Source organism: Theileria annulata, chromosome 1 (genome assembly GCF_000003225.4).
Source record: "Theileria annulata chromosome 1, complete sequence, *** SEQUENCING IN PROGRESS ***".
Classification (NCBI taxonomy): Eukaryota; Apicomplexa; class Aconoidasida; order Piroplasmida; family Theileriidae; genus Theileria; species Theileria annulata.
Genome location: NC_011129.2, coordinates 2,000,778 through 2,025,504, shown reverse-complemented (window position 1 = coordinate 2,025,504; position 24,727 = coordinate 2,000,778). Strand labels below are relative to the sequence as shown.

The window sequence follows — 24,727 nt, the reverse complement described above, 5'->3', positions numbered from 1 at the left end:
CAAAGCGGGTATACAAAAATAAACCTGATAAGCAATAACGGTAGTAAAGAATAAGAAAATGAATACACATTTTAGTAAAAAATGAAAAATAAATCATATGAAAATAAATAAATAGAATGTGCAAATTAAACAACTTTACTGGGCAGCTTCAATGTAATGACCGTTGTCATTATTTGTTGATATTTACACTAACTTTCTTGAAAATTCTAGAATATAAGAACATAAGTTATAGATTCCATCTCAATAAATGCTTATAAATAACACGGCCAATTGGTATATATCATTATGCATTATATGATGGTTCTGAGTGTAAATCCAATGAATATGGAGGTTATCTAGCAAGAACTAAACCGGAATTTGTAACAGGAGGAGGAATTGGGGCTGGATTTGGCTTATTGGTATCCTTCTATTACATGAGGATTTAATATTTAAAGGAAGTGATTTAAATATATCAATTTTAACGAGGGAATTGTCGAGATTCTTAATTTTAACTCTTGTAATCAATTAATTTGACAATTATATTCCATATATTTCAATGAAAACAATTTTTGAACTATTTAAAATTCAATAAAATTTAAACCTAAATATTTTATTTTAGTTTTGGGAATATTTTGTAGTTCATGGAGAGATAAGTACCCTGAAAGAATTCTCGTATAAATCCATGTCTTATATAATCCTATAGATAGAAAATTATAAAGAGAAACAAAAATATTCAGTTAGGAAGCATATTAATTCAGTGTGCATTGATATAGGAAAATCGTAACCCCAGTATAGTATTGTACAGAATTGAAGTATAATGATTATATGAAAGATGTGCATATATTAGAAGAACCAAACATTTATTATAAACCATAATTTGTGATATTACACAATATGTTACCTTTTAAACTACATAATCGTGATTTTGTATTTTAAATATTAATCGTTGGTAATTGAATCGTTGTAAAGTAAAAACTACACCTAGACATTTTTGAACGTCATATTGACGTCACTTAATTTTTATCCAACTAATTTTTTGATTTTCGTAAATGAATTGAAATTTGGAAACACAATCTCCACTGATGACACATACACATTTCTGTATGCCTAAGGTTTCAAGAATATCCAATGCAGAATGAATTTGTTAAATTCATATAAATTGATATACTACATTTTTATTCTCTTATTTCAAGTTCGAAGCAAATATTCCAAAGCAATCAACCTTCTTTCCAGTTCCCAATCTGATGTGCAAGTCCTAGAAGTCGATCTCGCCAAATCAGGTTAGAAAAACTAGTTATAAAATGTGTATTTTAGTCCATTGTGTTGACTTTGAGAAGAAAGCAATACTACAATGCAAACCAAGACATGTACTGATTGTACACGCAGCCCAGTGGTCAGATGCATCATGCAGTGAAAAAAACCAATTCGAGGCAAAACAACTAACTGATAAAAAATTTCACTTTTTTGACAGAACGGAGACTTTGAAGCAGCTCTGTGACGGGTTATCATACTGTTTTCTAAAGCCCTCTAAAACCAGGAATAGTGAGCAGAGTAATACCTTTCTAGGTGACCCACTTTATTATCATACTCTAGAGAGTACCACAAAGTCCTATTCTTTAACAGTCTCAGTATCCTGTCTGAACCGAGAACTCACGGTCAGAGGAAGAAAAGTAACAGATACGATAGTAAACAAGGACAAGAATATTCAGTTTGGGTGCAATGAAGATGAGCAGATTCATTTATCCGTCACAAGAGTGGACGGATACACTCAAGATGGGCCGAATCGCTCATTAACTTTTTTCAATTTCGGCCCCGAGTTATTTAGCTGCAATTTAAAGCAAAAGTGTACAGTTACCACAGAACAACTTAAAAAATGCGAAGTCGAGAAGGGCATGGCCTTTGGAACTGGACTACTGGTTTATTACTGCAGAAGTAAGTTTTAAAATCAATTAATAAAATTTAGAACCGTTGAGATTTTCATTTTGTGATCATGTGAAGGTAACAGGTACGAATTCTAGTACCGTTGATAAATTCGTTCTGTACGCTGAACAGGACTCCCAAGTAAAAGTAAAGGCACCAATTTTTACTGTGCTCAGTACTGAGTCTGCCGTCTGGTCGACATATGATAAGTTAACAGACAATGAAGTAAAAAAGGATCGCAAGGAACTACTGAAGTTCCTGTGTGATGATCGCAATTACTGTGCATTTACCCCTAAGCGTTCAGCCGCTGGACCTCACGAGTCTTCTTTCGAAGAAGTGCATTTCGGAGGAATTTTAAATGAGACAAAGCCCCTTGTTCTCTTGGTGACTTTCTTCACAAAACCCTTGAAACATTTGAAGAGTCTCACTGAAAAGGGTGTGAAAACAGTTAAGGTAAATTTGGGAGAAAAACTCTCCCTTCAGTGTGGAGCTCAAGAAGAGGGCACTCTACATGTTCTTTCGGCCGTAGCTGGCCCTAGAAATCAAACAGATGTAGATGACCAGACTGATTCTGTAAAATTTAAAGATCTCACTAAGGTTATGTATAAGATATGTTATCGTAGAAGGACTTGTGAATGGAACATGAACCCACAAAGACTCCACGAAGTTGTGGATCCCAGTACGGTACAACGTAGTGCCCTTGAAGTAGCTAGTGCTCTGCAAATGAACGCTCAATTAGAAACTACTAGAGAAACTACACAAGTGAACACCCCCCTCCACTCTGCATTGGCAGAACAGGAAATTACAGTTAAGTACATGTGTAAAAAGTATACACATGACCCAAGTCTTGTCGACATGCCAGGACAAACAACAGCATTCCTTGAAATGTCTAAAGGTGAGACTCACTCCTTAGTGGATAAGGAACAAGCAGAGACTGTTCAGCTAACTAAAAGTACGAAACTGTTTATTAACTTGGAGGTGTTTGGAAATTTCAAAGTTCAGGTTGGGGATTTTTTCGAAATAGATGTCCCTGAAGGTTCTAATAATACAGTTGACGCCTTTTTTGTTAATAATAAAGAGTCCAAGTTAACTAAAAATTTAGCGAGGAAATCAACTAGGTATGTTTTTTATTTGGGCTTTGCAGAAGATAACGCTCTCGATTTTTCTCTGGACGCTTCTGACGGAGTTAATAGCGAGAAAATGGCCGGAAAGGTAACTGCAGCTTCACCTTTACAATATCCAATTTCACTAAAGGATGTTGTGAAGGCAAAGGGTTCAATAGTAGGTATGCGAGTATATCTTGTAAAACATAATGTAAATTAAATGCGTTATGTGCTAGCAGGTACAGTAGGAGTGTTTTTGGCCTTTAGCGCCTCAAGCTAAGTTTTTATAAAAAATTTAGCTTACCTTTTTACATTTCTCCTCAATTTTAGACTGCAAAGTTGTAATCGACTTGTCGACGGTTTCTCTGAAAATGGGTTTGGGGAGAGTTAACCTACATTTCAGTATTAATATATTCTAAACGCTTTGAGATTGTGCTCACTGCCTCTTCCTTTGTCTGAGATGTCAAAATAGGACCAGTTGCCTTGAAAATTTTTGTATCCTCTTCCACTAGTTTTATCTCCTGAAGCATCAATTCCATAAATTCTAGTTACATTTAGGGCTGCGGTTGATTCATTCTGTTGAGTCAAAAGCTGTGAGTGAACGATTGTCTGTTCCCTGTGTTCTAAATCAAACATTAGTTTAAAATCAATTATAATATGAACATACTTTCCCTTAGGGAATTAATTTCATTTATCAGATCTTCCATTAGCTGATTTTATAAAAATAAATTAATTAAAATAAATCCATAAATTAACGATATGAATAACTGTTTTAAATATAGAAAATGTATTGTGATAGTATATTAGTACACAAGTAGAATCATAGAATTTAAAAACAATATTCTTTTAATTTACAATATGTTATTAGAAATTTAGATTTAAGTTATACTTTGATATTATTGTCTTTTAACTGCCATGGAGAGATCTTCAAATAATCTATTCTGTTCCTTTGCCTTTCTTCTCAACTCCTCAAACACCTTCCTCTGCTTTTCCATAAGCTCAACGGTTTCTTCCTCCAATTCTCTCAATTCATCTTTGTAAAAATTGTAAAAATTCGAATCATTGTTTGCAGATTGATTTATTTTTATCGCAGGATATGTTGAAGGAACGACGTCACCGGTGATGTTCCCAGTCAGTAAGTTGGCTATTTTTGCCGATTCTAAGTAAATTAAAATTAAATATTATTACGTTATATTGTAAACACACCTTTATTTCCCACGCATTCTCCTATTAACATGCCCTTTGCTATTAGATTAATTATCTGGTTTATTAAAATCGCCTTCAGAATTATAACCATCTAAGAATTGAAGAAAATACAGCCAAACTCTAACATAATAATTTATAAACAGGATAATAAAATATACAAAACATTATAAAGTATGTAAAACTTTAAATGTGTAAGTTTGTAGGGAACGAAAGCCTTGATTTAAAAGTTTGCCATAAAACTCCCAACAAAATTATCAACGTAGTCATTTACAACACAGCGTTCTCCTGAGAGACAATTTAACCCATTTTTGTGAGATTCTGTTCTATAGCGCCTATACCATGTGTCTGGATATGAAAGTGTCGTCTTTGAAACTATATTTCTGAGATCATACACAACATTCTCAAATTTCTTTATAGTGTTGGCGTTTGATATGGCTGTTCTGATATCATGGTGTTGATTAATGTATTTGTAAAGAATTTTAAAGGCGTGACCTTTGATACAACTAATCTTTTGTCTTGGGGATCTTGAAAAATCATAAAAATAAAAAATTACCCTTTCAGAATTGATAGGTACTCTTCGAATATGTCGATGTTATTATACATTTTCCCAGAGAAAAGGTATGGGTTCTCAAGTATAGCCTCAGATGACATTACTGCGTCAGCACTAAGACAAGTTAATAGTGGCTGGAACTAACCCAGTGTAGTCTAGACATCTTTTCACATCTTCAAACGTTTCAATACCTCCATTTGCGATTACTGAACAGTCATAAATATAAAAATCAATTGATACTTACCAGGTATATTGACCCTTGATTTAATTATCTTGATTGAGTCCCAATCACATTCACTTATTCTTGTTTTGGTTTCACTTCTGTGTCTGCCATGTACTGTTAAGGCTTTACATCCATTCGCCTGACAACTTTGGACACTGAATAACCAACCTCTAGTGAATAACATAAATTTAGTGTCGACTGAAGCGAATCCTTTTCTACCTTTCTAATTTTACAAGTTACGTTTATCCCGGTTTGAGTCAAACTTCTCACAATTTCTCTATCGATAATTTATTATGTAAATTACTCACGTTATTAATTGGGGGTATTCAAGCAAAAATGAGCCATATCTTCCCTTTTTTGCAATCCCCTGAACACAAATTTACTACTAAATTTAACTACCTGTGGACATCCCAAGTTAATATCAATTGCAGAAACATCATTTTTTATATATGAAGAGGCCAAAATAAAGGCAGACGGGTCATTTCCTAATTAAAATTTGAAAACAATGAGTTGATACCACAGAATTGAGCAATTAGTGGCTTATCATCGCTAGATGTGTGGAAGTGGATATTGCGATAGTTTTCGTTTTCTGAGAAAATCCTAACAACAATTATATCATTATTATTCTTACTTTGCGTGTAGCATAGGGGTGTATGCAAGGTCTGCAGAGTATCTTCTGCATAGTAACCTAAAGATTTAGTATATATCAGGAGCCAGGGTACCTGAATGGGAGTTCGCTTTGATCAACCATTGGGGCCACTATGAACTTTGGGCTATTTATTGACTTCCAAAAGGACCAAGGGTCCATTCTTACATTAGATAAATCTGGAGTTTCATCAGATAACATGTTATATTGAACTTAGTGATATATTACATGACTAAAATTACATTATTTATTAAAATACGTCCATAAAACAACAGCTAATATTTTTATTTTATTTTTAGATAGAATCTACATTTTTGTGGAAGTTTTTATACTAAAATTCAAAATTAGTACCTCATACCAACAACTGATTCATTTAATATTTTAAAACAACTAATAAAATATAAAAAACAAAAATAACATTAATATATAAAAATATTCTCTTTGTAATATAATTAAAGAATATTATCATGAGTTCCCTCTAGTGGTGAGTAATTATCATGAATTTACTTAAAATAGTCTTTAAGGTCCGGTATTTCTCCCATTGCCAGATTCTCTACCATTTCGTAATCTATTCCTTGCAGAGCGTAAGCGTACCTGTTAATTTATTTATCCTGTTATATGAAAACTTACGAAAGTCTGTTTAGTTTCCTATTCAATGATCGTGTTCTTCTGAAATATCCTCTTTTAACAAATGCTCTTTTCCTATTCTTTGTATCATTTCTAAGTTTGTTGAATAAATATTGCTCTTGCGTGTGATCATTGATGTATTCCTGGACTCTATCTTCAATATAGGTCAAAATTGAGTTATTTATGAGTGGATTCTTATATTTTATATTATTTAAGTATTCTGGAAGTCCAATTGGATGAGATGTTATTGGAGTTTCAATCTTCTAAAATGATAAATGTTAAGAATATTAAGTTTTGAAACCACCTTTAAAGTATTCCTAGGGTTTGAAGCATGATTATTGTTTAAACCTCCGATTTCAATGAGATTTTGTGTTTTTATAGGATTTACTGGCGAAATTGTGTTTGACAGATATATCATGGAAGGTTGACATACATTAAACATCAATGTCCTATTAAAGGAACAGTTTTTAGATATGATTGTAGAGATATTCATAAAAAGTAATTAAAAGTGAGGAGGTGTAATTAATAAAATTAATATTAAATATTCTAATGTGTGGATGAAAGAATACACAAAATTCTTAGTATATTAAAATTTAAATAAAACAATGTCTATAGTATATGGAAAGGCTTCATGTTCCTTATATAGAAGTGATTTGGCATTCTCTTGGCTTAAAAATCCATTTCTATCCATTTCAGATTTGTCAATATCTTCGGTTTGTTTCTTTATAATTTTTTCCAGAACTGAATAGACATCTTCGTGTATTTTAGAAGTCACATGTGTTGTTTCATCTAGTTTTACATCATCTTCTGCCTTACTTGGCTCGAAAATAAGGTCTTCAGTCAGGAATTTCCTTCTTTTTCCTGTTGAAATAATATTAAAATGGTCCATTAGTGAGTTGATTGAAGCCAAAACTGAATATTCAATACTCTCTAGCCCTTTCGCAACGTAGTTTAAAATGTGTTGAAGTATACAATATAGCTGATAGATTCCTTGGATCCCTATATATTTTGACAAGAACTTAAATTCGTCCTGATCATTTGCCAGTTCTTCTCTATAGTTCAACACTATATTACCAATTTTGAAGATTGGACCAGAGGGTTCATTTTCTATCATATAAGTAAGTTTTCTTAGTAAAAAACTGTAGATTCTAGGGTCTAAAATGTTGTTGATTACGCAACTGAAGCAGAAATTAATATTGTGGAGGGGTACAACCTAAAAATCGTTGAGATGATAAAACTTACGGGAATATTAAAATTTGAGTTATTAACACCTGCAAAAGGCAAATCATCTTTAAAAAACTTTAAAAATTCTGAAATAAACTTAGTTTCAATGTTTTTGGACTTTTCATTTTCTTTCAAGAGCTTACTCTTGTAATCCAACTTAGACAGAGAGTGATAAATTCCAACAACTCCGTGAGGCGTAAACGTTTTCAGGTTCTGATATACGTTTTCATTCATTTTGTCAATAAGTTTTGTATTTCTGAAGTTCAGCTTTCCAAAGGCATAGTATATATTACCAAGTTCAAGCTCAGAACTATGTTTTAAATCTATTCTATTGAGGTATGATACAACATTTTGAAAACAATATACAGGTTGATAGTTATACTTCGCGAATGTATATAATGAAGTTGAGATCAACTTCATGTTATATTCTTTTTGGCTTTCTTTGAGCATTCTATCGGCTGTTTTCACTGCTTTAAATACTCTGCTAAGTGGTATCTTAAACTTTAAAAACGCGTTAATTGTCACTATCAGCTGATTAATCTGGAACTTTTCAACTAGTTTCGTTACATACTCGTCAACGAAAAAGTGTAAAACATTGGCGTCTAACTCAATATTCGATTTTGAGAAGCAGTTTAACAACAGCGACACTCCCTGGGGTGTCATGTTCTTCATCAAATTATCTGAATTTGAGTCATCCTCAAGTGTTAGTCCCTTCCTAAACTTATTATTCAATTTGCTAAATACCTGTAAAATTCCTTAAGTGAGTTATTAAGAAGTTTATTTGAAGATTTCAAAAACTCATCATGATCAACATTAATCTTTGAAATACAGTTCAACACCAAGGACAAATCCTGTTCATTCATGTGTTCGATGTTTTTGTTTGCTATTTTCATAAGCTGAGAAACGTAACGCTTTATGTTATCTGTTGGAATAAGTTTGTATAAATGACTATAAGTTCTGGACGAGTGTAAATTCTGGTAGAATTTAGAGTATGAATTAAGGGACAGTGAAACGTCTTTGGGTTTGAGTAGAGATTTGTCATTGAGTTCGATAATTTTGTTCTGGAGGATATCCAAGGACTTGGGGAAAGACAAATTATTAGTGTTTAACAGCTTTTTACCTTCCAAAAAATCATATGCTACTCTCTTTTCCAGAAACCCGGAACAGAAATCACTTGAAAACTTCTCTACATTGGGAGGCAAATTAATCAAACCTGAGGTAAATCTATGAAGTAGGCGTACAGCCTGTTGCGATGTCAATTCTTTACAAATACTTGACCATTCTAGGGCAACACTAGAAGCTTTTATATTACATTTTGCCATAAGGCTTAAACTGCATTAATTTAATTAGATGGTTAGCTTAAATTCTCTAAATAATTGGATTATTCATTTTTTTTGATTATACATAAAATTAAAAACATTTTAGTTATTTTTTATGTTTTTATTTTACTCGTGGATGGGGAATCCTATTCCAAATTATCATTACTATTTATGTACACATTTTATTTGTAATATTATTTTGTAATTTTAATGGTTAGCAAAAATCCAAATTATGGTACTTTTATAGATTCTTTCAAGTTTTCTGAGAATTTAGAGAATTCCACAGAAAGGAATCTCGATGTTTATTTAACTCTTTACTCTAAAATTTTGAATGTTGGTCCTGTTTTGGACTACGCTTTAAATGTTAATGACTATAATAAACCTTTAAGCCCTGATGATTCTTTTAATTCTATCAAAACTCCAAAATCTATCCTAGATTTCAATGTTTTATTTCTAGTTTTGAGACCCAGTTTGGTATTTAATTTTAAATTTTATTAGTTTTTAGATTCTTTCTGTTGATCATTTACTTCATTCCGTAGCTCGGGCCTTAACTAACGTTTTAAGCTCTAAGCCTGTTTCCAGCAACTTTACCACTGAGGTTGCCTTTATGTTATCTGGATCTTCTAGTGTAATTTACAGATTTTTGACCTTTTTTAGGTTGGGAAATCGCTGGAACGTGTTTTATTATCAAAAAATGATAAATCCAGTCCCGCCTTAATACTCACCCTTTCCCAAAATAAGGTTAATTTTACTTTTTGCATTGTTTTTAGTCCAGGGATAGCATCTTGGATATCATTAATGGAGTTCAAGACGACATTTCGAACCTTGATAAATACACCAAGGTCGACGACCTAACAAAGGTAACACACTTGAAAGCGCTAAGTTAAAATTATACATTTATATTATATATTAAAATAAAAATACATATTCAGGAATTTAAAATTACACAAGAGGAGCTAAAACTCCCAGGGGGATTAGAGGCATCTATTTTATGCAGAATTGGCGTTAAAAGGATTTAGTGGTGGCTGAGTATCGAAACCAGATAATTCTTAATCTAATTGTAACATTACAATTTACATATTAAATCCCAGTATGTTTGAGGTCTTCATGACATCCATCAGTGAGTCTAGTTTGTACTTTACGAACTCTTCGAGGAATGTTGGATATTCAAGCTCCAAAAATTGTTTTATGTATGCATGGTCTTGGAAATCCAACTCAGTTTCGAGATTTCCTCGGTTGAACTTAACTTCTAGTGTTCTTTTCGTCAATAACTGAAAAGTTCCTTTTCCGTGCAATCTTCCCAAGTGGTACTGGCCAGTGTATATTGTCCCGTTTGGAAAAACTTGAGACATATTTCCATGCTTTGAGCCATAAAAAAACAACCCATTGTACACTTCACCCTTAGTGTCCTTGTATATTCCATTTCCGTGAGCCAACAGTTTGTTATCGAGTTTGTCAAACTCTTGCGCAAAGAGTTTCAAATCTTCCTCGTTGATCATGGGATCCAGCTTCATGAACTCCAAATCGTCCTTCAGTTCCTGCATGTTTAGGGTCTGGTGGGGATATAACCTCAAGCTTCCGTTATACTTGAACCCGTTGGGGAACTTAATCGACACTTCATTCATCAGCATGTTGTCATCCTGCCACACAGCTTCAACCCTAAGAGGTGATCCAGATATTATTGTGTTTATCATCCCCTGGTTGACTCTTCTTCCTTTAACCCAGTACCCTTCAAATGATGTGGTTTTATTATACTTCAAAATGCCCTTTCCGTGAAACAAATCTCCGTGCAATTGTCCCACATACACTCTTCCTGTCTTATCTATCACTGAACAAACTCCGAATATCACTCCATTCTTAAAGTTCCCCATTCTCACTGATCCATCAGGCATTGTCATCATCCCCTTCCCTTCGAATCTCCCATGCTTAAATTCACCCTTTTGCTTGATTCCACTTTTATATGACATAGTTCCCTAAACACAATTTTATCAATGAACGTTGTTAATATGTAGTTAGTTGAGTTAATTACATTGCCGTGGCATCTATTATGTCTGAAATCTCCCACATATGTATATGATCTTGTTTCTAATCTTCCAAAACCGTGTTTCTTATCATTTAGCCAATCCCCTATATTATTTAATTAATAGTTAACCACTACCTGTATATTTAATATCGTTTGTTATTAGGGTTCCTTTTCCATGCCGTTTATCGCGCAACCATTCTCCATCATATCTATAATTATTTATTTTAATGTTGTTTTAATATTAGTTCAGATAAATAACTGTTTGTTGAGTTGTGAAGATACCTAGATCCGTCTTTGGACACATATGATCCTTTACCATCTCTGAGCATATCCACGAGTTCTCCAACGTAGAAATCTCCGTTCGGATATGTATATTTAGCTACGTTCTGGCTAACGTAGAACACAGGCTCGTTGAAAACTTCCAGGTTATGGTTCATGTAAAATTCCTTAAAGTTATGTGTTCGTATCCACAGTTCTACAAAGTCTATGGAGTAGTTGTTCTGGATCTCCACTACATGAGTCGCTAGGATTGAGGGAAGCTTAAGTTTTACTTCCTGGTCTCCTTCCATGATATAACTTTTCTTATACGATTCGTCTAAATCTTGGTGTTCCTCGGTATCGGAGTCTGGCAATTCCTGCATGCAGCCTCTCAGGTACTCTTCTCCCCTAACAATATACACACCTTCAACTGGGTTATTAAAGTCTATTACTGAGTCCAATTCGAAAAAAAAGTCCATTAGCAGGTGGTATGGTCTTCTTCCTTTTCCTCCTGCGTATGCGAATGATTTCAATAATTTGAGCAAGAAATCTCTCAAAGGCTGAATTCTTGTTAATATTGCGTATTCTATTTCTCTATTTCGGTCCTTCGAATCTTCATACTGGAGATACTGGACATAACCCAGATATCTATACTTCGGGCTCCTTTTCATCATCTTCTCGAACATCATCTCGAATGTGAATGTTGTGTTTACTACAGCCAAATCCTCTTCTTCTTCCTCTTTTACTACTTCTGAAACTTTCCCATCTTCATCATCCTGTTTAGTTAACTCATCCCACTGTGCCTTCAACTCTCCAAGCGGATCAAATCCTTTAATCTTTTTGTATTCCGATGCTCTATCCTGTGCTCCCACTTCGTCATTCTCACCCACATCTGAAAACTTATCAGTCGACTCCTCATGATCCTTTTCTTCAGTTTTATCCTCATGTTCATCTTCTTTCTTATCAGAATCCTTTTGCTCATCATCACATTGCGCAACTTTATCTAAACCTTCTTCAGTTTTTTCACCCTTTTCATCTACCTTTTCCGATTCCTTAGCTTTTTTCTTTTTGGACTTTGATCCTTTTTTGGAGAACCTCAGAAACTTGGGCAGAGCTCCAGGGAAATAAATGTCAAACAGACGCAAGTAACTCTCCTTATGTCTTCTCATCCCCAACCTTCTTCCCATGTGGTATATTTTACTCGCCTTTCCACCCAATTCTATAATTGTGGAAGGGGCTCTTGACAGGTAATCTCCCACAAAGTTGAATATGTTCTCACTGGTGTCCACGACCATTTTCAGAGGCTCGTCGTCAATATCAAGCTCATCCAACAACTCGAAATCGTCAAAGAAGCTTATTTCATAGAATGATGGTGAATAATAGCCCAATAGCACCTTCGTTCTCAGTCTAATGATCTCCTCTTCCAAGTCAAAAATCAAAGTCGGCGGGTTACTCAACTTATTAAGGATTTTTAAATCAGTAACTCCAATCAAGTATCCTGTCGTCTCATTCAATAGAGGCGACATTGATTCTGTGAAATAAGGGTAAATTGGGTTATCTGAGCGGAACAGGTCTAGTGGGAATCCGTATCTTTTCCAGTTAAACCAAAGGGACCCAAATGCCTTAGAGTTAAAGTTCAATGAACTTGCGCACGGTATCATGGTAAGTAGAGAAAGTATGCATGTGCTAGTTCTAGCTGCACATTCTGAATATATCATAATTCTCTGCTCTGTGAGAATCGACTTTAACAAAAACAGCAACGCTCCTATATTGGCTTACTTAATTTTGAAACTTACTATATGACAGACACAGTGAAAACGGCTTGAAGTGGTACTCCAAATTGAAGAACAAGGACTCGTAACTCCACTGAAGTAACATTAATTTACTAGAAACTAACATCCTCGACTTTATCGTTTTTGTTCACATGTTCCAGAAATGACTGCAGCAGCGAGTGGCTATGCGCACTATTTAATAAATAAACTTACTCATGAAAGTTCTTATTATCAAAATAGGTTTGTGCTAAGTATTCTAGTCTTGACCCTATTAGTCCGAAGAATGGCACTTTGTACACCAAACATATGGCGACAAAATGTCCGTTAGGTAGGTGAGAACTAGTTTTCTTCACCAATTGTTTCGGCGTTTCATCAGATCCAGTATCAACTAATGTCGGTCCTTCTGGGTTTTCTTTCAATTCATTTTCATTTTCCTTTGTTTCTGTCGAATTTTTCTCCGAGTTTTCCGTTTTTACTTGAATATCATCTGTGAGTTGAATCACATAACTTGTTCCGTAGAGGACGTTAGAAGATGAAGTTGGGAGGACGAAATGCGCGAAATCAACCAGAGAATTATTCTTCCTTGCTCCTAATGCCAAATCTGACACCAAATGCAAACATGATTGTAGTTCTGAATTCGTATCTCTGTTTGCTGTATACGATTCTGTTTTCTAAAAACAAACTATAATAAATTATAACTTACGTATTGCGATTTAAGGAGTTTTGTATCATATGGGCGATTCACATTGAGTGTTGGAGGGTATGAAAATAGGTATTCGGTTTTCGCATTTTTATAACTAATGATAAACGCTCCAACTATCGTGTCCCCGTGAAGTTCTGTTGAATATGATGTATCGTAAAATTTGGCAAACTCCGTCTCCCTAAACTCTTCTTTGTTTGGATCTGTTTTATCTGACTCTTCTGGCTTGGAAATAGTCTTATTTTCAACTGTCGCTAAATCAGAAAATGCATTATCTTCTGAAAAGGAGTCAGACAGTTCTCTGTTTTTATGTTCTTCAAACGCTGCTGATTCAAAATCTAGGTAATCTAGTTGATCTACTTCTTCTAAAGTTTCGGCTCCTAAGGTTAGTTTTGATTCATTTGAGCTTGGCGTTAGTTTATCTGAATCAGTCACTGACTGGGGTGTGGTATCTGTAAAATCCATTGGTTCTGCGTCAATTGCGATTTCCTTTAAAGGTTCTTTAAATGTTGGGTCTTGGTTGAATATGAGAAAATCTGACTCATTTCCTGTGTTTTCTGGTTTAGGATCAGGTGGTTTAGAACTTTCGACGTTAAGTCCCAGGATATCAACAAACTCATCTACTGGAGCAACTTCACTAGTCTTATTGTCTTTTGAATCAGATTTAGCTTTATTACTCCTTGATTCGAAGAGACGTCTTACCATATTTTAATAAATTACATCTGCTCAATAAATTGATTTATTATATTGAACCAAAATCTCCATAAAAATAATAAAAATTTAGAAATTTGCGATATAATATTTATGCGAGTTCAATAACAAATATTTGGGGTGAAAAAATATAATAAACTGCCATGAAAATCAAATAATGATTGAAGAATAAATAAATGAGGTCAACAAAGGGTATATTTTTTAAAAAATAAAGTCGACACAACTCCAAATACAATTTCTTATTAGTATAATAAAATTTTAGACGATGTGTAGAACTAATCTTTTATAGGCGTACTGAAGAAGCCATTACACTCCCCATAGAGAACACATTTTTGTAATATAATAAAATAATTATTTATTTTAAATTATAAATATACTTTTCTCATATTTAGGACTTTTGCTTTTTAAAGTTTTGCAGAGATTCTTTTAGAATTCCATACTGTTACATTTTTTAATTTAACCGTTGATAATTTTGGCATTTTTACTTCATAAATAATTCCGAGATGAAGGTTTACCGAGATTTGTACTCTAATGATGAGGTTTGCTCTGACGCATACGATCATCTCGACCCATTCGACAACCCAGATCTATCATCTGGTATGTTATTCCTATAATTATTCAAATTTATATACAAAATCTTTATATTATGTCCACTAATTAATTTTTTACAGTTGCTTTTGAAGTAAAGACTTCAAAGGTTGCAAAAGGTGAAGAAGACTATGGAATCGGATACAAGTATGTTGTTAAATTGAACCATTTATAATAATTTTTAGTGATGAAGAGGGAGGAGATCAAATGAATGTTGACCCCAACGTTGAAGTTGTAGTCGATGTGGTTGATAAATTTGCACTTCAATCACTTCCATTGACCAAGAAGGACTACTCTTCTTACATTAAGAAGTACATTCAGAGATTGGTTGCAACACTCCAAGAAAAGAACCCTGAGAGGGTAGAACCCTTTAAAACTTCAGTTTCTGAGTTTGTTAAACATGTTCTCGCAAACTTTGACGATTTTGAGTTTTACGTCGGAGAATCTTTGGATTACGAGGCTGGATTAGTTTACGGCTATTACAAGGGCGAAGAAGTCTCGCCAAGACTAGTTTTCCTCAAAGACGGACTTGTGGAAGAGCGTTATTAAAGATGACATCCATTTGTTAATAATCTTGTCCAATCTCTAGATTATTTGTTTACACAATATACACATACCATCATGATTATCATTTTCAAACTTTATAATTATCCTCCATGTTTTTATTAATGTGTTATTTTCTCTAGACTAATTGTAAGATTACAAATCACTTTATAAAAATATACCTGGTTTTTGGATGTGAATCACACCTTTGTAATGAAATAGTGGAATCAAGTGTAAATAGATAAAAATAATAATGGATACAATCGGGGAAGTCGTGCATAAAAAATTCACATACGTTTACGTCTCATCTGATATAAATATACCAGTGAAGGTCCTGGAATTCTCCGGGAAGGAGAACTCATTTCGAGATTTAATCACAAGCCACTTTACCAGACATAATCTCCTCCCAGAAGAACGACAAGACTTTGAAAAGTATTTAATAAAGGAGTATGAAGGATCGAAGGCCAAAAATAAGCTTGAAAATGACACCTCAGGTGGGTTTAAACTTACACCTGATTTTCTCAGTAATACCATCGACACTGCTGGCTCAAACTATCAGGTAACTCTCATATATCACAAATATAACAAAACCTCTAATATATTTCAGATCATACCTCTTACTCTGCCCAGCAAGAAGAACGACTTTTTGGGCATTAACTGTTACATTGACAGCATCGGCAGGGTTAAAAACCTCCCTACTAACTCTAGAATGACAAGGCTTTGCTCAACAGGTATTTAAATAAATTGATTGTTGACGTGACAAACGGATTAGACATTAGAGGTGATTGTTTCATTTCCAGAACCTACGACGATGAGGACGTTTTCAAGAGGGTCGACTTCACTCTTGAGGACTATAACGAGTTGATGGAGAATCCACCCTCAGCTGAAGGAAGGTTTGTGAATTAAGTTCATTAATAAATGGTTAGATGGGACGTTTCCAAGGCCTTTTCAAACGCCTTATCGCAAGATTCTTTGAGTAAAACACAGGAAACCGTAGTCAAAAACCAGTGCGAAAACTGTAAAAAGGTGCCAATTAATTCAATTACTCAGATAAATTATATTCAGGAGGGGTCTGAGACCCAAGTTTTGAAAATTTGCACTGGCTGCAAAAAGGTAAAATACTGTTCCGTCAAGTGCCAGAAGGATGACTGGAGATTTCACCGTAGAATTTGTAAACTGTAATATAAATATTATACATTACATTAGTGGACTATGTGCTTATTCTTTACGTTTGGATGCTATAATTTGGTCCTGAATTTCCTTTGGAACGGGGCTGTAGTGTGACATTTCCATGGTATAGAAGCCTCTCCCCTGACTCATTTTCCTTAGTTTTGTCATGTACCCCGTCATTTCCTTGAGAGGAGCCTCGGCTTCAATTTCCTTAACTGTTCCGTACCCTTCTTTAGTTTTAGTTATTCTACCTCTCCTTTTTGAAAGGTCGGAAATAATTTCTCCGAAGTTTACAGTTGGACAAATAATGCTAACTTTCATTATAGGCTCCAGGAGCTTCATCCCAGACAACCTTGCGGCTTCCTTTATTCCTCTTGATGAGGCCATTTTAAAGGCGAATTCTGAGCTGTCGACTTCGTGAAATGAGCCGTTGGTCAGAATTACCAGCACATCTGTGACAGGGTAATTTGCAAATAAACCCGTGTTAAACTCATCTCTTATCCCCTCCTCAACGTATGGTATGAACTCCTTCGGTATTGCACCACACGTTATCTTGCTCTCAAACTGAACTCCACTTCCCTGCTCCAAAGGTACAACTTGCAAATTTACATGACCGTACTGACCTTTTCCACCAGTTTGCTTGATAAACCTAAACATTGTAAAATATTGTGAATAAATGAGTAAGTTTACTTTCCCTCTGAAACGACTTCTTTAACAAATGTTTCTTTAAAAGCCACTTGAGGGTCTCCAGTTTTCAGTTCCAAATTTTGCTCCCTCCTTATTCTGTCCACCATGACGTCCAGGTGTAATTCTCCCATCCCACTGATAAGAGTTTCTCCAGTCTCGGAATTCTAAACATTTATATGTGCTTGAGAATATTACTCTATGGACTCGAAACGATGGATCCTCTTCTGCATATCTCGACAACACCGGCTGAATTCTAACATCATCTTCTGCGTTTACAATGTCAACTGAAAGGCTTATCACGGGCTCTGGAAAGTCAATTGACTCTAAGACTATCGGATTTTTCTCACAGCAAAGCGTGTCACCCGTTATCGCCTTCACTCCCACCTAATAATAATAAATAAGTTTGAAATTTGATAAAATACCAGAGAGACGATATCACCGGCATGTGCTTCCTTGATTTGTTTCCTTTCATTTGAGTGCATGAAGAGTATTTTTTGAACCCTTTGACTCCTCTTTGTTCTCGGATTATACACGTAGTCGCCGGCTTTTATAGAACCTCGATATATCCTAACAAATGACTGGTTTCCAACTTGTGCATCAAATGACAACTACATTTACATTAAATCCACATATACTTTGTAAGCTATACCTTAAATACTAGACATGCTAGTGGTAGTGTGAAGTCACTTGTGTCAAAGTTAACATATTCTAATCAAATTAACATTTGATTAATCTTACTGTTAACATCAGTTTCAGTTTCTTGTTCATTTTTTCCAGTTTCTTCTTCAGATTCCTTTTTTTCATCAGATTTAATAGAGTCTAGAAACAGTTTATTGGTTTCGCAAGGTGATGGTAAAAAGTCCAACACCATATCCAAAATGCCTAAATTTGTTTTAAAAAATATAAAATTGCCTTGAATATTCTTATTCCTTAAAGAGCTTCCGCAAGCCACAGGAATCACGGTGTTTGAGAGTGTAAGTGATCTCAATGTACTCCTAACTTCACTTTCCGTGAGGGGTTCTGCTTAAATTGAAATTTAGTGGAATTACCTTCAGAAATGTACTTTTCTAGAAGCTCGTCTGACTGCTGGGCCACAGTTTCCATTAGCAGGTCTCTATCAATTTACAATTTATAAACAAAATCCATACCTGTACTTCTTATATTCATCCATTTGATCGTCTGGAATTTCCAGTTCTTCGTACTCGAAGCTCATTTTCTCGTTCTTGAACTTGTAAAATTTACCCCTAAACACGAATTAATCATATAATAATACCTTATAATGTCTATTACTCCTTGAAAATCCGTGTAGTTTCCAACTGGGGTGAATAACGGAATTGGGAATGCTCCTAATTTTTCCTTCATCTCCTCAAGGCATTTATTGAAATCTGATCCTATTCTATCCATCTTATTTACATATGCTATTCTTGGAATCTACAAAATTCTTTTATTCACTTTCAATCTTTTATAATTAATTTAGTATAACAGTACACTCAGTTAATACCTTAAACTTATCAGCTTGTCTCCAAACTGTTTCTGACTGTGTTTCTACTCCTGCAACTCCGTCAAAAACTACAATTCCTCCATCTAGGACCCTCAAAGATCGTTCAACCTAATCTCTAATTTCAAAATATACTAATACTTCAAGGGTGAAATCAACATGTCCTGGCGTGTCAATTATGTTAATGCGATGAAGTGGAATTTTGCGATATCCTCCTCTCCAGTAACATGTGGTTGCTGCTGATGTTATTGTTATGCCTCTTTCTCTCTCTTGAGGCATATAATCCATCACCGCCTCTCCTGTTAATTTGTCACAAAGTTCAAATTACCGTCATGTACTTCTCCTAATTTATATGTTACACCAGTTAAGTATAGTATTCTCTCGGTTGTCGTAGTCTTTCCGGCGTCAATATGCGCCATGATACCTACAATCCGTTAAAAATGGAGCTAAAATTGGATTAAAACATACCAATGTTCCTATATCTATCGAGTTTGACTTCGGTAATCTCGAAGTCTTTAGGAAGGGAGTGTAATCTTTGGGGAATCCTATCATTCTTTCGAAAGGGCTTAAAAGAATCCTTCAAAACAGTTGTTTTATTAATAAATCCTGGTCTATATTTAGTATAATTTGTCAGATTGAGTGGAATTCCACTTGTTAATACATTATTTCCAGGAAAGTGTGTAGAAGAATTTAAAATATTACGGGATTTTACTATATTAACACATGTGTATATAAGGGTTACATAGAACAAAATTTTGTGGCGACATTTTCGCATGGCATTTATTTAATTAAAAAATAGTATACAGAGCAAATAAATTTAGGTCATTAAAATTTACTTTTATGAAGCTCTAGATTTATCATTACAATGGTATATGTGGATAAATTCAAATTTTTATTTATTTTTCTCTATCTTAATATTAATATTTTATTTATTATTAAAATACTTTTAAATTTCGTGATGGAATTTTATATTTAATTCTAAAAGTACTAATTTCTAATCTACAAATATTGATTCTATTCTTTATTATAAATTTACTTCAAATTTACTTAATTTTCGCTTTTATCATTTAATTTGAACATTTAAAGATGTCGATTTATCAGAAAATTGCTGATATTGAGGCTGAGATGGCCAGGACCCAGAAGAACAAAGCCACTAACTTTCACTTGGGTTTACTTAAGGCTAAACTTTCAAAACTCAGGGCTCAACTCATTGAAGGTAGTATATACATACTGTTAACTATTTAATTTTTTGTTAGGTGGAGGTAGTAAGGGTGGAGGTGCTGGTGAGGGGTTTGACGTTTCCAAGACCGGTGACGCTAGGGTTGGGCTGGTTGGATTTCCCTCAGTTGGGAAATCAACTTTGCTGAACAAGTTGACTGGTACCTTTTCTGAGGTTGCTGACTACGAATTTACAACCCTCACCTGTGTCCCTGGTGTGATTAAATATAAGGGATCAAAGATACAGTTACTAGATCTTCCCGGTATTATAGAGGGAGCTAAGGACGGAAAGGGTAGAGGTAAACAGGTGATAGCAGTTGCAAGAACCTGTACACTGATTTTGGTTGTTTTAGATGCCGCAAAGTCTATGCATCATAAAAAACTACTTGAAAAGGAAATGGAAGGTTTTGGAATTAGACTTAACAAATCACCTCCAAATATTACCTTCACAAGAAAAGATAAAGGTATTATTATATCCATATATACTATACTATGCATAAAATCATATATACAAGAATCATTTATGATTCTTAGGAGGGGTATCAATAACACATACCGTACCTTTAACAAATATTGATGAGGAGATGATAAAATCGATTTGTCATGAGTATCGCATTAGTAACGCCTCGTTTGTAATTCGCTGTGATCCGACAGTTGATGACATAATTGATGTGATTGAGGGGAACCGGATCTACATTCCCTGCCTCTACGTTATGAACAAGATTGACCAGATTACAATACCAGAACTTGATATTCTCTCTCAAGTCCCTCACTACGTTCCAATTTCAGCACACCATGAGGTAACAATAATATACTAATTTTATGTTTTAGTGGAATTTGGACTCTCTTTTGGAGTCAATTTGGAAGTATTTGGACCTGATAAGGATATACACAAAGCCAAGAGGAAAAATTCCAGACTATGAAGCGCCAGTCATACTTAAGCGGAACCACTCAAGGGTCGAGGATTTCTGCCTCAGAATACATAAATCGCTCCTTACACAGTTCAAATACGCGCTGGTTTGGGGCAAATCAGCCAAACATAACCCTCAAAAGGTGGGAAAGGACCACTTTCTGGCCGATCAGGACATTGTACAAATTGTTAAGAAATAGTTTAAACTATTTTCAATTTATTACTCAATAATCTATTATTATTTATCAACTTTTACATCAATGCGGTTGTGATTCTAGAATGGGGAATCAAACTCACATATTATTCAATGGTTATTAATTAAAATTGTGTAATTATTAATTATAAAGTTAAATTAAAATTTTTAATGCCTTCCAACAATAATAATCCCCCAAACATAGACGTTGATGTCGTTAAACGCTTGAGTCAGCCTTCAGCTCTCTACGACGAAGTTGTAAGGTACATTCTATCGACCGTCGGATGCAAATTACAAAATGAATCTACTCTAAGACTCGTATCGCATTCTGCCCAAATTGCTCTCGAGAAGGTTTTTTCATTTATTAATTACATTAACGTTTTTAGTTTCTTGAAGAGGCCAAGAGCGTCCAGGTATCAAATAGGCTAAATAGAGCCGACTATGAAGACAATTTGAGTGTTTTAAAGCAGGACATTAAGGAACTCGACTACCAGGCGATTTGCGAAACGCTCCAAAAGTACGACCCTAACGTTCATAATTATAACCTTTTCCTTGAACCAAATGAAAAGTTCTAATCTCATCCCCAATAATATATATATATTTATATATATTTATAGTATGAAATACATTAATCCAAGAGCCATGGGTTATCCTTAATGACGCTTGGATCTCGTTCTCCGTAATCTACAAGTAACTCCTCGCCGCTAAATAATTAATTAGAAGGTAAAATTACAATACCACTCGATGTCCCGTTTCGCAATGAATATGAGCCTAGGGTAGTTATTGCTTAGTAAAGTTTTCGGGACAATGTTTGCGTTTTTCCTAGAGTGGTTTACTAGCCTAGCAGGTCCGAAGCTTATATCCTCTTCTGTCGCATCAATACCATACCTGGTACCGTTATGCTTAAAAAAGAATATAAATGATCTAAACAATTTTTTTACACCATTTGATAATATTGTATATTAACTAATGGGTTAAAATCAATTACTAATTTATGATATTACCCCTTATATTTTTTTGACTTATTGTACTTATTATTCCTGAAATTGGCGACTTTCTCAGTTATCAACTCTCCTTTATACTCTAAAATCATATTTTAATCAGTTAATTAGTTTAATATATCTATAGTTTTAATTGTATGATTAAATGGTACCCATGAGAAAATCTTCTTTTTGTATTTTATATGCTGCGTAAACTCCTCTACCTTTCTGAGGATTAAACTTTATGTGGACTGGGACGTAAAAGTTCCTTTTCATGCATTCATTATACACTGTATTCTTCTGTTTCTCAGTCAATACTTGCATACTTTTCCTAAATCATATTATTCACACATATAGCTATTTTCCATATCATAAAGTTTATAGACCATAGTATATATATTATAACGTAATACCTTGTGAATCCATTATCATCAATGAGTAATTTGATGAGATCGTCATCTTCAGCATGTTTGTTTATAACAACTCTGGTCATTTTGCCCTCGTTTTTCCTTTCAATTTCGTTCAATTTTTTGATCTTCTCCTCAGCGTCTCTTTGGAAGAGGTTTTGCATGATGATGAAGTTGTTGTCGAGGTAACTTAGCGAGTTTGACGATACTTTGACCTTTCCGTTCCTAAACGACTCAGAGTCCACGTTGCTTGACCTCTTTCGCCTGTAGAGTGACTTGACCATCTCAGGGTCTAGCTCGATTATCGAAGTTTCAATGTCTCCTGCTAGCGCCAAGTTCCAGAAAATGTTGGGACAAAACTGCGCCAGCTTATTAATGTTAATGTTGAGGCAATCTTCTGGCAAAAGCGACTTAATGAAGTTAAAACATGACTTCAGAGTGCTGTCTGAGTAAAGGGTTACGTAATCGTACTCAAAATGCTTAGTGTAAATTGTCGGAAACTCAATCTTTAACACTTGGCCTTCAGTCAAAGCAACATCACCTGACCTATACAACACATTCCCTTCATCCCTCACTTTAACCAAATTCAGCAAAAACTCTTTACTCAATTGTTCAACTCCCTTATTCTCATTATTATCTGTTTCTGAGATTTGGACATTTGATTCCGGCACATAAACTGTGTAGTTTCTCTTAATTACAGACTCCGATCTGTAGTTAGCTACGGAATCGGAGCAACTTGAGCCCTTGTTTGATACCTCCACTCCCACCAGTAACTTGCACTCGTCAAACAAGTCATCCGGCAAGTTGAACTGAGAGCCGTTTTGGAACGTGTTAGTGAATGGAGAATCAGAATTTGATGATTCCAAATCACTGTCATCAACACCTTCCTCAGCTTTAACAGTTTGATTCTTAGCATTATCAACTGAACCTTCTCTATGACTACAAAACCATTAAACTATATATTAAATGGATAAGAGTGTATAGTTGAAAACCTGTTTGGATTAATTGAGAGATAGCGTAGATCGAAATGTGTTTTGTTGGAGGGATGTACGATTACACGCACTCGGTTGGGGTCCGAGCCTTCGTCTTTTCCGTACAGGTAACTCCTGTAGAACTCGTATGTCGAGTCTTGTTCCTCTGAGAAGGCCGATAACTCTGAGTTTGAGCAGAACGATAGGCAGTCGTTCAGGTCGGTGGAGCCCTTGTTGAAGGAGACCATGTTCACCTCTGGCATTGTGCGCTTCACCACCTTAAAGTACATGCTCCTCAGGTTATATGAATATATCACAACGAACGGTGTGTACCCATCTCGAGCATTTATCATCTTCAAATGCTACAAATTATTAATCACCATACAGTTAATACTAATTAAATGTATAGTTATATCATAGATAATTGAAGAATAGAGTAAATAAGATACTGAAACTTCTTGAATTATATCAATGCTATAGTCGGTGAAAACCATGTAAAGCTTTTCTGCATTTGAAAACTCACTGCTGAGCGAGGTCAGTGATGGGATCATCATAAGGCCGCTGAGTTCGGTGTTTTCCAGCCAGAAGAGCTTCAAAGGCTGGTGTTCATGGACGTATTTGTACGGCTCAACTCCGAACAGACTATCAACGTACGAAGTGTATGAACTGTCAATGTTCTGATCGGAATAAGTGTACTTTGCGTCCTTCACTTCACGCTTTGTAACATCGGGTGTGCTCACTTCAAAGTCATTATAACTTAAAGCTTCTGAATTATTATGTTCCCTTTTAACAGACTTTCCCTTTTGGGGTTTACGGTATCTGTTAGGCCTTGGCGTCAAGTTATAACCTGTTAATCCCTTTCCTTTATGATGTTCAGAATCATTAGAGTTATTATTACAAACCCCTTTATTGACACTGTTAACACTATCATTTTGAGGTGACTGGTTATGGATTTGTACAGCAACGGGCGTGCAGTTAATTGAAGATTGGCTTTGAGGTGAGGAGTGATAATTTAGGGTAATATCAGCCAGGTGATCCTTGTACGGCGACTCGTCGGAGTCAGAGGAATAGGAATTAATGTATGAGTTAATGCGTGAAACAGGCCTCTTTGGTCTCCCATTATAGGTGTATCCGTTTCTCAATAAACGATCTTCTAACTTCCTGCAATTCAAGGTAGTGTAATAATCACCTCTATATGAGCCGTGCATTGGAAAATTATGAAATCTAAAATTTTACTAAAAAAATAAAATTTTAATCAAAAAACAAAATTTTACTCAAATGACCAGAGAAACTAGAAAATA

The 24,727-nt window shown here is 34.8% G+C and overlaps 15 protein-coding genes across 15 annotated transcripts, besides 2 other annotated features; 6 read left to right on the top strand and 9 right to left on the bottom strand.

Moving 5' to 3' along the window:
• Positions 1–1,114: 1,114 nt before the first annotated feature.
• Positions 1,115–3,222, top strand: TA21505 (uncharacterized protein; the record flags this gene model as incomplete). The annotated part of the gene is made up of 3 exons (XM_949367.1): positions 1,115–1,259; positions 1,294–1,911; positions 1,943–3,222. The coding sequence occupies 3 exons, from the start codon at positions 1,115–1,117 to the stop codon at positions 3,220–3,222; spliced, it is 2,043 nt and encodes a 680-aa protein (XP_954460.1).
• A 5-nt stretch (positions 3,223–3,227) lies between these two features.
• TA21500 (prefoldin subunit (KE2)) lies at positions 3,228–3,709 on the bottom strand (the record flags this gene model as incomplete). The annotated part of the gene is made up of 5 exons (XM_949366.1): positions 3,228–3,278; positions 3,307–3,367; positions 3,399–3,523; positions 3,555–3,625; positions 3,670–3,709. 5 exons carry the CDS (start codon positions 3,707–3,709, stop codon positions 3,228–3,230), a joined length of 348 nt encoding a protein of 115 aa, XP_954459.1.
• A 189-nt stretch (positions 3,710–3,898) lies between these two features.
• Positions 3,899–4,299, bottom strand: TA21495 (uncharacterized protein; the record flags this gene model as incomplete). The annotated part of the gene is made up of 2 exons (XM_949365.1): positions 3,899–4,161; positions 4,209–4,299. 2 exons carry the CDS (start codon positions 4,297–4,299, stop codon positions 3,899–3,901), a joined length of 354 nt encoding a protein of 117 aa, XP_954458.1.
• Positions 4,300–4,428: 129 nt separating this feature from the next.
• Positions 4,429–5,828, bottom strand: TA21490 (uncharacterized protein; the record flags this gene model as incomplete). Its single annotated transcript, XM_949364.1, has 9 exons — positions 4,429–4,732; positions 4,762–4,872; positions 4,904–4,964; positions 5,003–5,196; positions 5,290–5,348; positions 5,381–5,466; positions 5,499–5,581; positions 5,613–5,669; positions 5,704–5,828. The coding sequence occupies 9 exons, from the start codon at positions 5,826–5,828 to the stop codon at positions 4,429–4,431; spliced, it is 1,080 nt and encodes a 359-aa protein (XP_954457.1).
• Positions 5,829–6,130: 302 nt separating this feature from the next.
• Positions 6,131–6,747, bottom strand: TA21485 (uncharacterized protein; the record flags this gene model as incomplete). The annotated part of the gene is made up of 3 exons (XM_949363.1): positions 6,131–6,221; positions 6,258–6,517; positions 6,559–6,747. 3 exons carry the CDS (start codon positions 6,745–6,747, stop codon positions 6,131–6,133), a joined length of 540 nt encoding a protein of 179 aa, XP_954456.1.
• A 93-nt stretch (positions 6,748–6,840) lies between these two features.
• Positions 6,841–8,800, bottom strand: TA21480 (uncharacterized protein; the record flags this gene model as incomplete). The annotated part of the gene is made up of 3 exons (XM_949362.1): positions 6,841–7,467; positions 7,497–8,193; positions 8,223–8,800. 3 exons carry the CDS (start codon positions 8,798–8,800, stop codon positions 6,841–6,843), a joined length of 1,902 nt encoding a protein of 633 aa, XP_954455.1.
• A 207-nt stretch (positions 8,801–9,007) lies between these two features.
• Positions 9,008–9,816, top strand: TA21475 (uncharacterized protein; the record flags this gene model as incomplete). Its single annotated transcript, XM_949361.1, has 5 exons — positions 9,008–9,271; positions 9,303–9,425; positions 9,455–9,538; positions 9,568–9,657; positions 9,730–9,816. The coding sequence occupies 5 exons, from the start codon at positions 9,008–9,010 to the stop codon at positions 9,814–9,816; spliced, it is 648 nt and encodes a 215-aa protein (XP_954454.1).
• Positions 9,817–9,870: 54 nt separating this feature from the next.
• Positions 9,871–12,796, bottom strand: TA21470 (uncharacterized protein; the record flags this gene model as incomplete). The annotated part of the gene is made up of 4 exons (XM_949360.1): positions 9,871–10,770; positions 10,827–10,924; positions 10,956–11,029; positions 11,103–12,796. The coding sequence occupies 4 exons, from the start codon at positions 12,794–12,796 to the stop codon at positions 9,871–9,873; spliced, it is 2,766 nt and encodes a 921-aa protein (XP_954453.1).
• Positions 12,719–12,796: a sequence feature (Signal peptide predicted for TA21470 by SignalP 2.0 HMM (Signal peptide probability 0.924, signal anchor probability 0.019) with cleavage site probability 0.805 between residues 26 and 27).
• A 61-nt stretch (positions 12,797–12,857) lies between these two features.
• TA21465 (uncharacterized protein) lies at positions 12,858–14,255 on the bottom strand (the record flags this gene model as incomplete). Its single annotated transcript, XM_949359.1, has 4 exons — positions 12,858–12,944; positions 12,976–13,033; positions 13,064–13,521; positions 13,554–14,255. 4 exons carry the CDS (start codon positions 14,253–14,255, stop codon positions 12,858–12,860), a joined length of 1,305 nt encoding a protein of 434 aa, XP_954452.1.
• Positions 14,256–14,764: 509 nt separating this feature from the next.
• On the top strand, positions 14,765–15,398 carry TA21460 (p23 (translationally controlled tumor protein homolog), putative; the record flags this gene model as incomplete). Its single annotated transcript, XM_949358.1, has 3 exons — positions 14,765–14,858; positions 14,933–14,996; positions 15,035–15,398. 3 exons carry the CDS (start codon positions 14,765–14,767, stop codon positions 15,396–15,398), a joined length of 522 nt encoding a protein of 173 aa, XP_954451.1.
• A 247-nt stretch (positions 15,399–15,645) lies between these two features.
• Positions 15,646–16,574, top strand: TA21455 (uncharacterized protein; the record flags this gene model as incomplete). The annotated part of the gene is made up of 3 exons (XM_949357.1): positions 15,646–16,123; positions 16,165–16,285; positions 16,319–16,574. The coding sequence occupies 3 exons, from the start codon at positions 15,646–15,648 to the stop codon at positions 16,572–16,574; spliced, it is 855 nt and encodes a 284-aa protein (XP_954450.1).
• A 36-nt stretch (positions 16,575–16,610) lies between these two features.
• On the bottom strand, positions 16,611–19,522 carry TA21450 (translation elongation factor G (EF-G), putative; the record flags this gene model as incomplete). The annotated part of the gene is made up of 13 exons (XM_949356.1): positions 16,611–17,211; positions 17,253–17,413; positions 17,445–17,633; positions 17,672–17,857; positions 17,899–17,957; positions 17,988–18,269; positions 18,299–18,363; positions 18,398–18,493; positions 18,523–18,680; positions 18,733–18,858; positions 18,889–19,046; positions 19,076–19,171; positions 19,216–19,522. The coding sequence occupies 13 exons, from the start codon at positions 19,520–19,522 to the stop codon at positions 16,611–16,613; spliced, it is 2,484 nt and encodes an 827-aa protein (XP_954449.1).
• Positions 19,451–19,522: a sequence feature (Signal anchor predicted for TA21450 by SignalP 2.0 HMM (Signal peptide probability 0.158, signal anchor probability 0.765) with cleavage site probability 0.130 between residues 24 and 25).
• Positions 19,523–19,833: 311 nt separating this feature from the next.
• TA21445 (GTP-binding protein, putative) lies at positions 19,834–21,075 on the top strand (the record flags this gene model as incomplete). The annotated part of the gene is made up of 4 exons (XM_949355.1): positions 19,834–19,963; positions 20,004–20,429; positions 20,500–20,765; positions 20,797–21,075. 4 exons carry the CDS (start codon positions 19,834–19,836, stop codon positions 21,073–21,075), a joined length of 1,101 nt encoding a protein of 366 aa, XP_954448.1.
• A 164-nt stretch (positions 21,076–21,239) lies between these two features.
• TA21440 (uncharacterized protein) lies at positions 21,240–21,643 on the top strand (the record flags this gene model as incomplete). Its single annotated transcript, XM_949354.1, has 2 exons — positions 21,240–21,419; positions 21,455–21,643. 2 exons carry the CDS (start codon positions 21,240–21,242, stop codon positions 21,641–21,643), a joined length of 369 nt encoding a protein of 122 aa, XP_954447.1.
• A 53-nt stretch (positions 21,644–21,696) lies between these two features.
• TA21435 (uncharacterized protein) lies at positions 21,697–24,634 on the bottom strand (the record flags this gene model as incomplete). Its single annotated transcript, XM_949353.1, has 7 exons — positions 21,697–21,772; positions 21,807–21,992; positions 22,073–22,151; positions 22,222–22,379; positions 22,462–23,394; positions 23,448–23,788; positions 23,876–24,634. The coding sequence occupies 7 exons, from the start codon at positions 24,632–24,634 to the stop codon at positions 21,697–21,699; spliced, it is 2,532 nt and encodes an 843-aa protein (XP_954446.1).
• Positions 24,635–24,727: the final 93 nt, after the last annotated feature.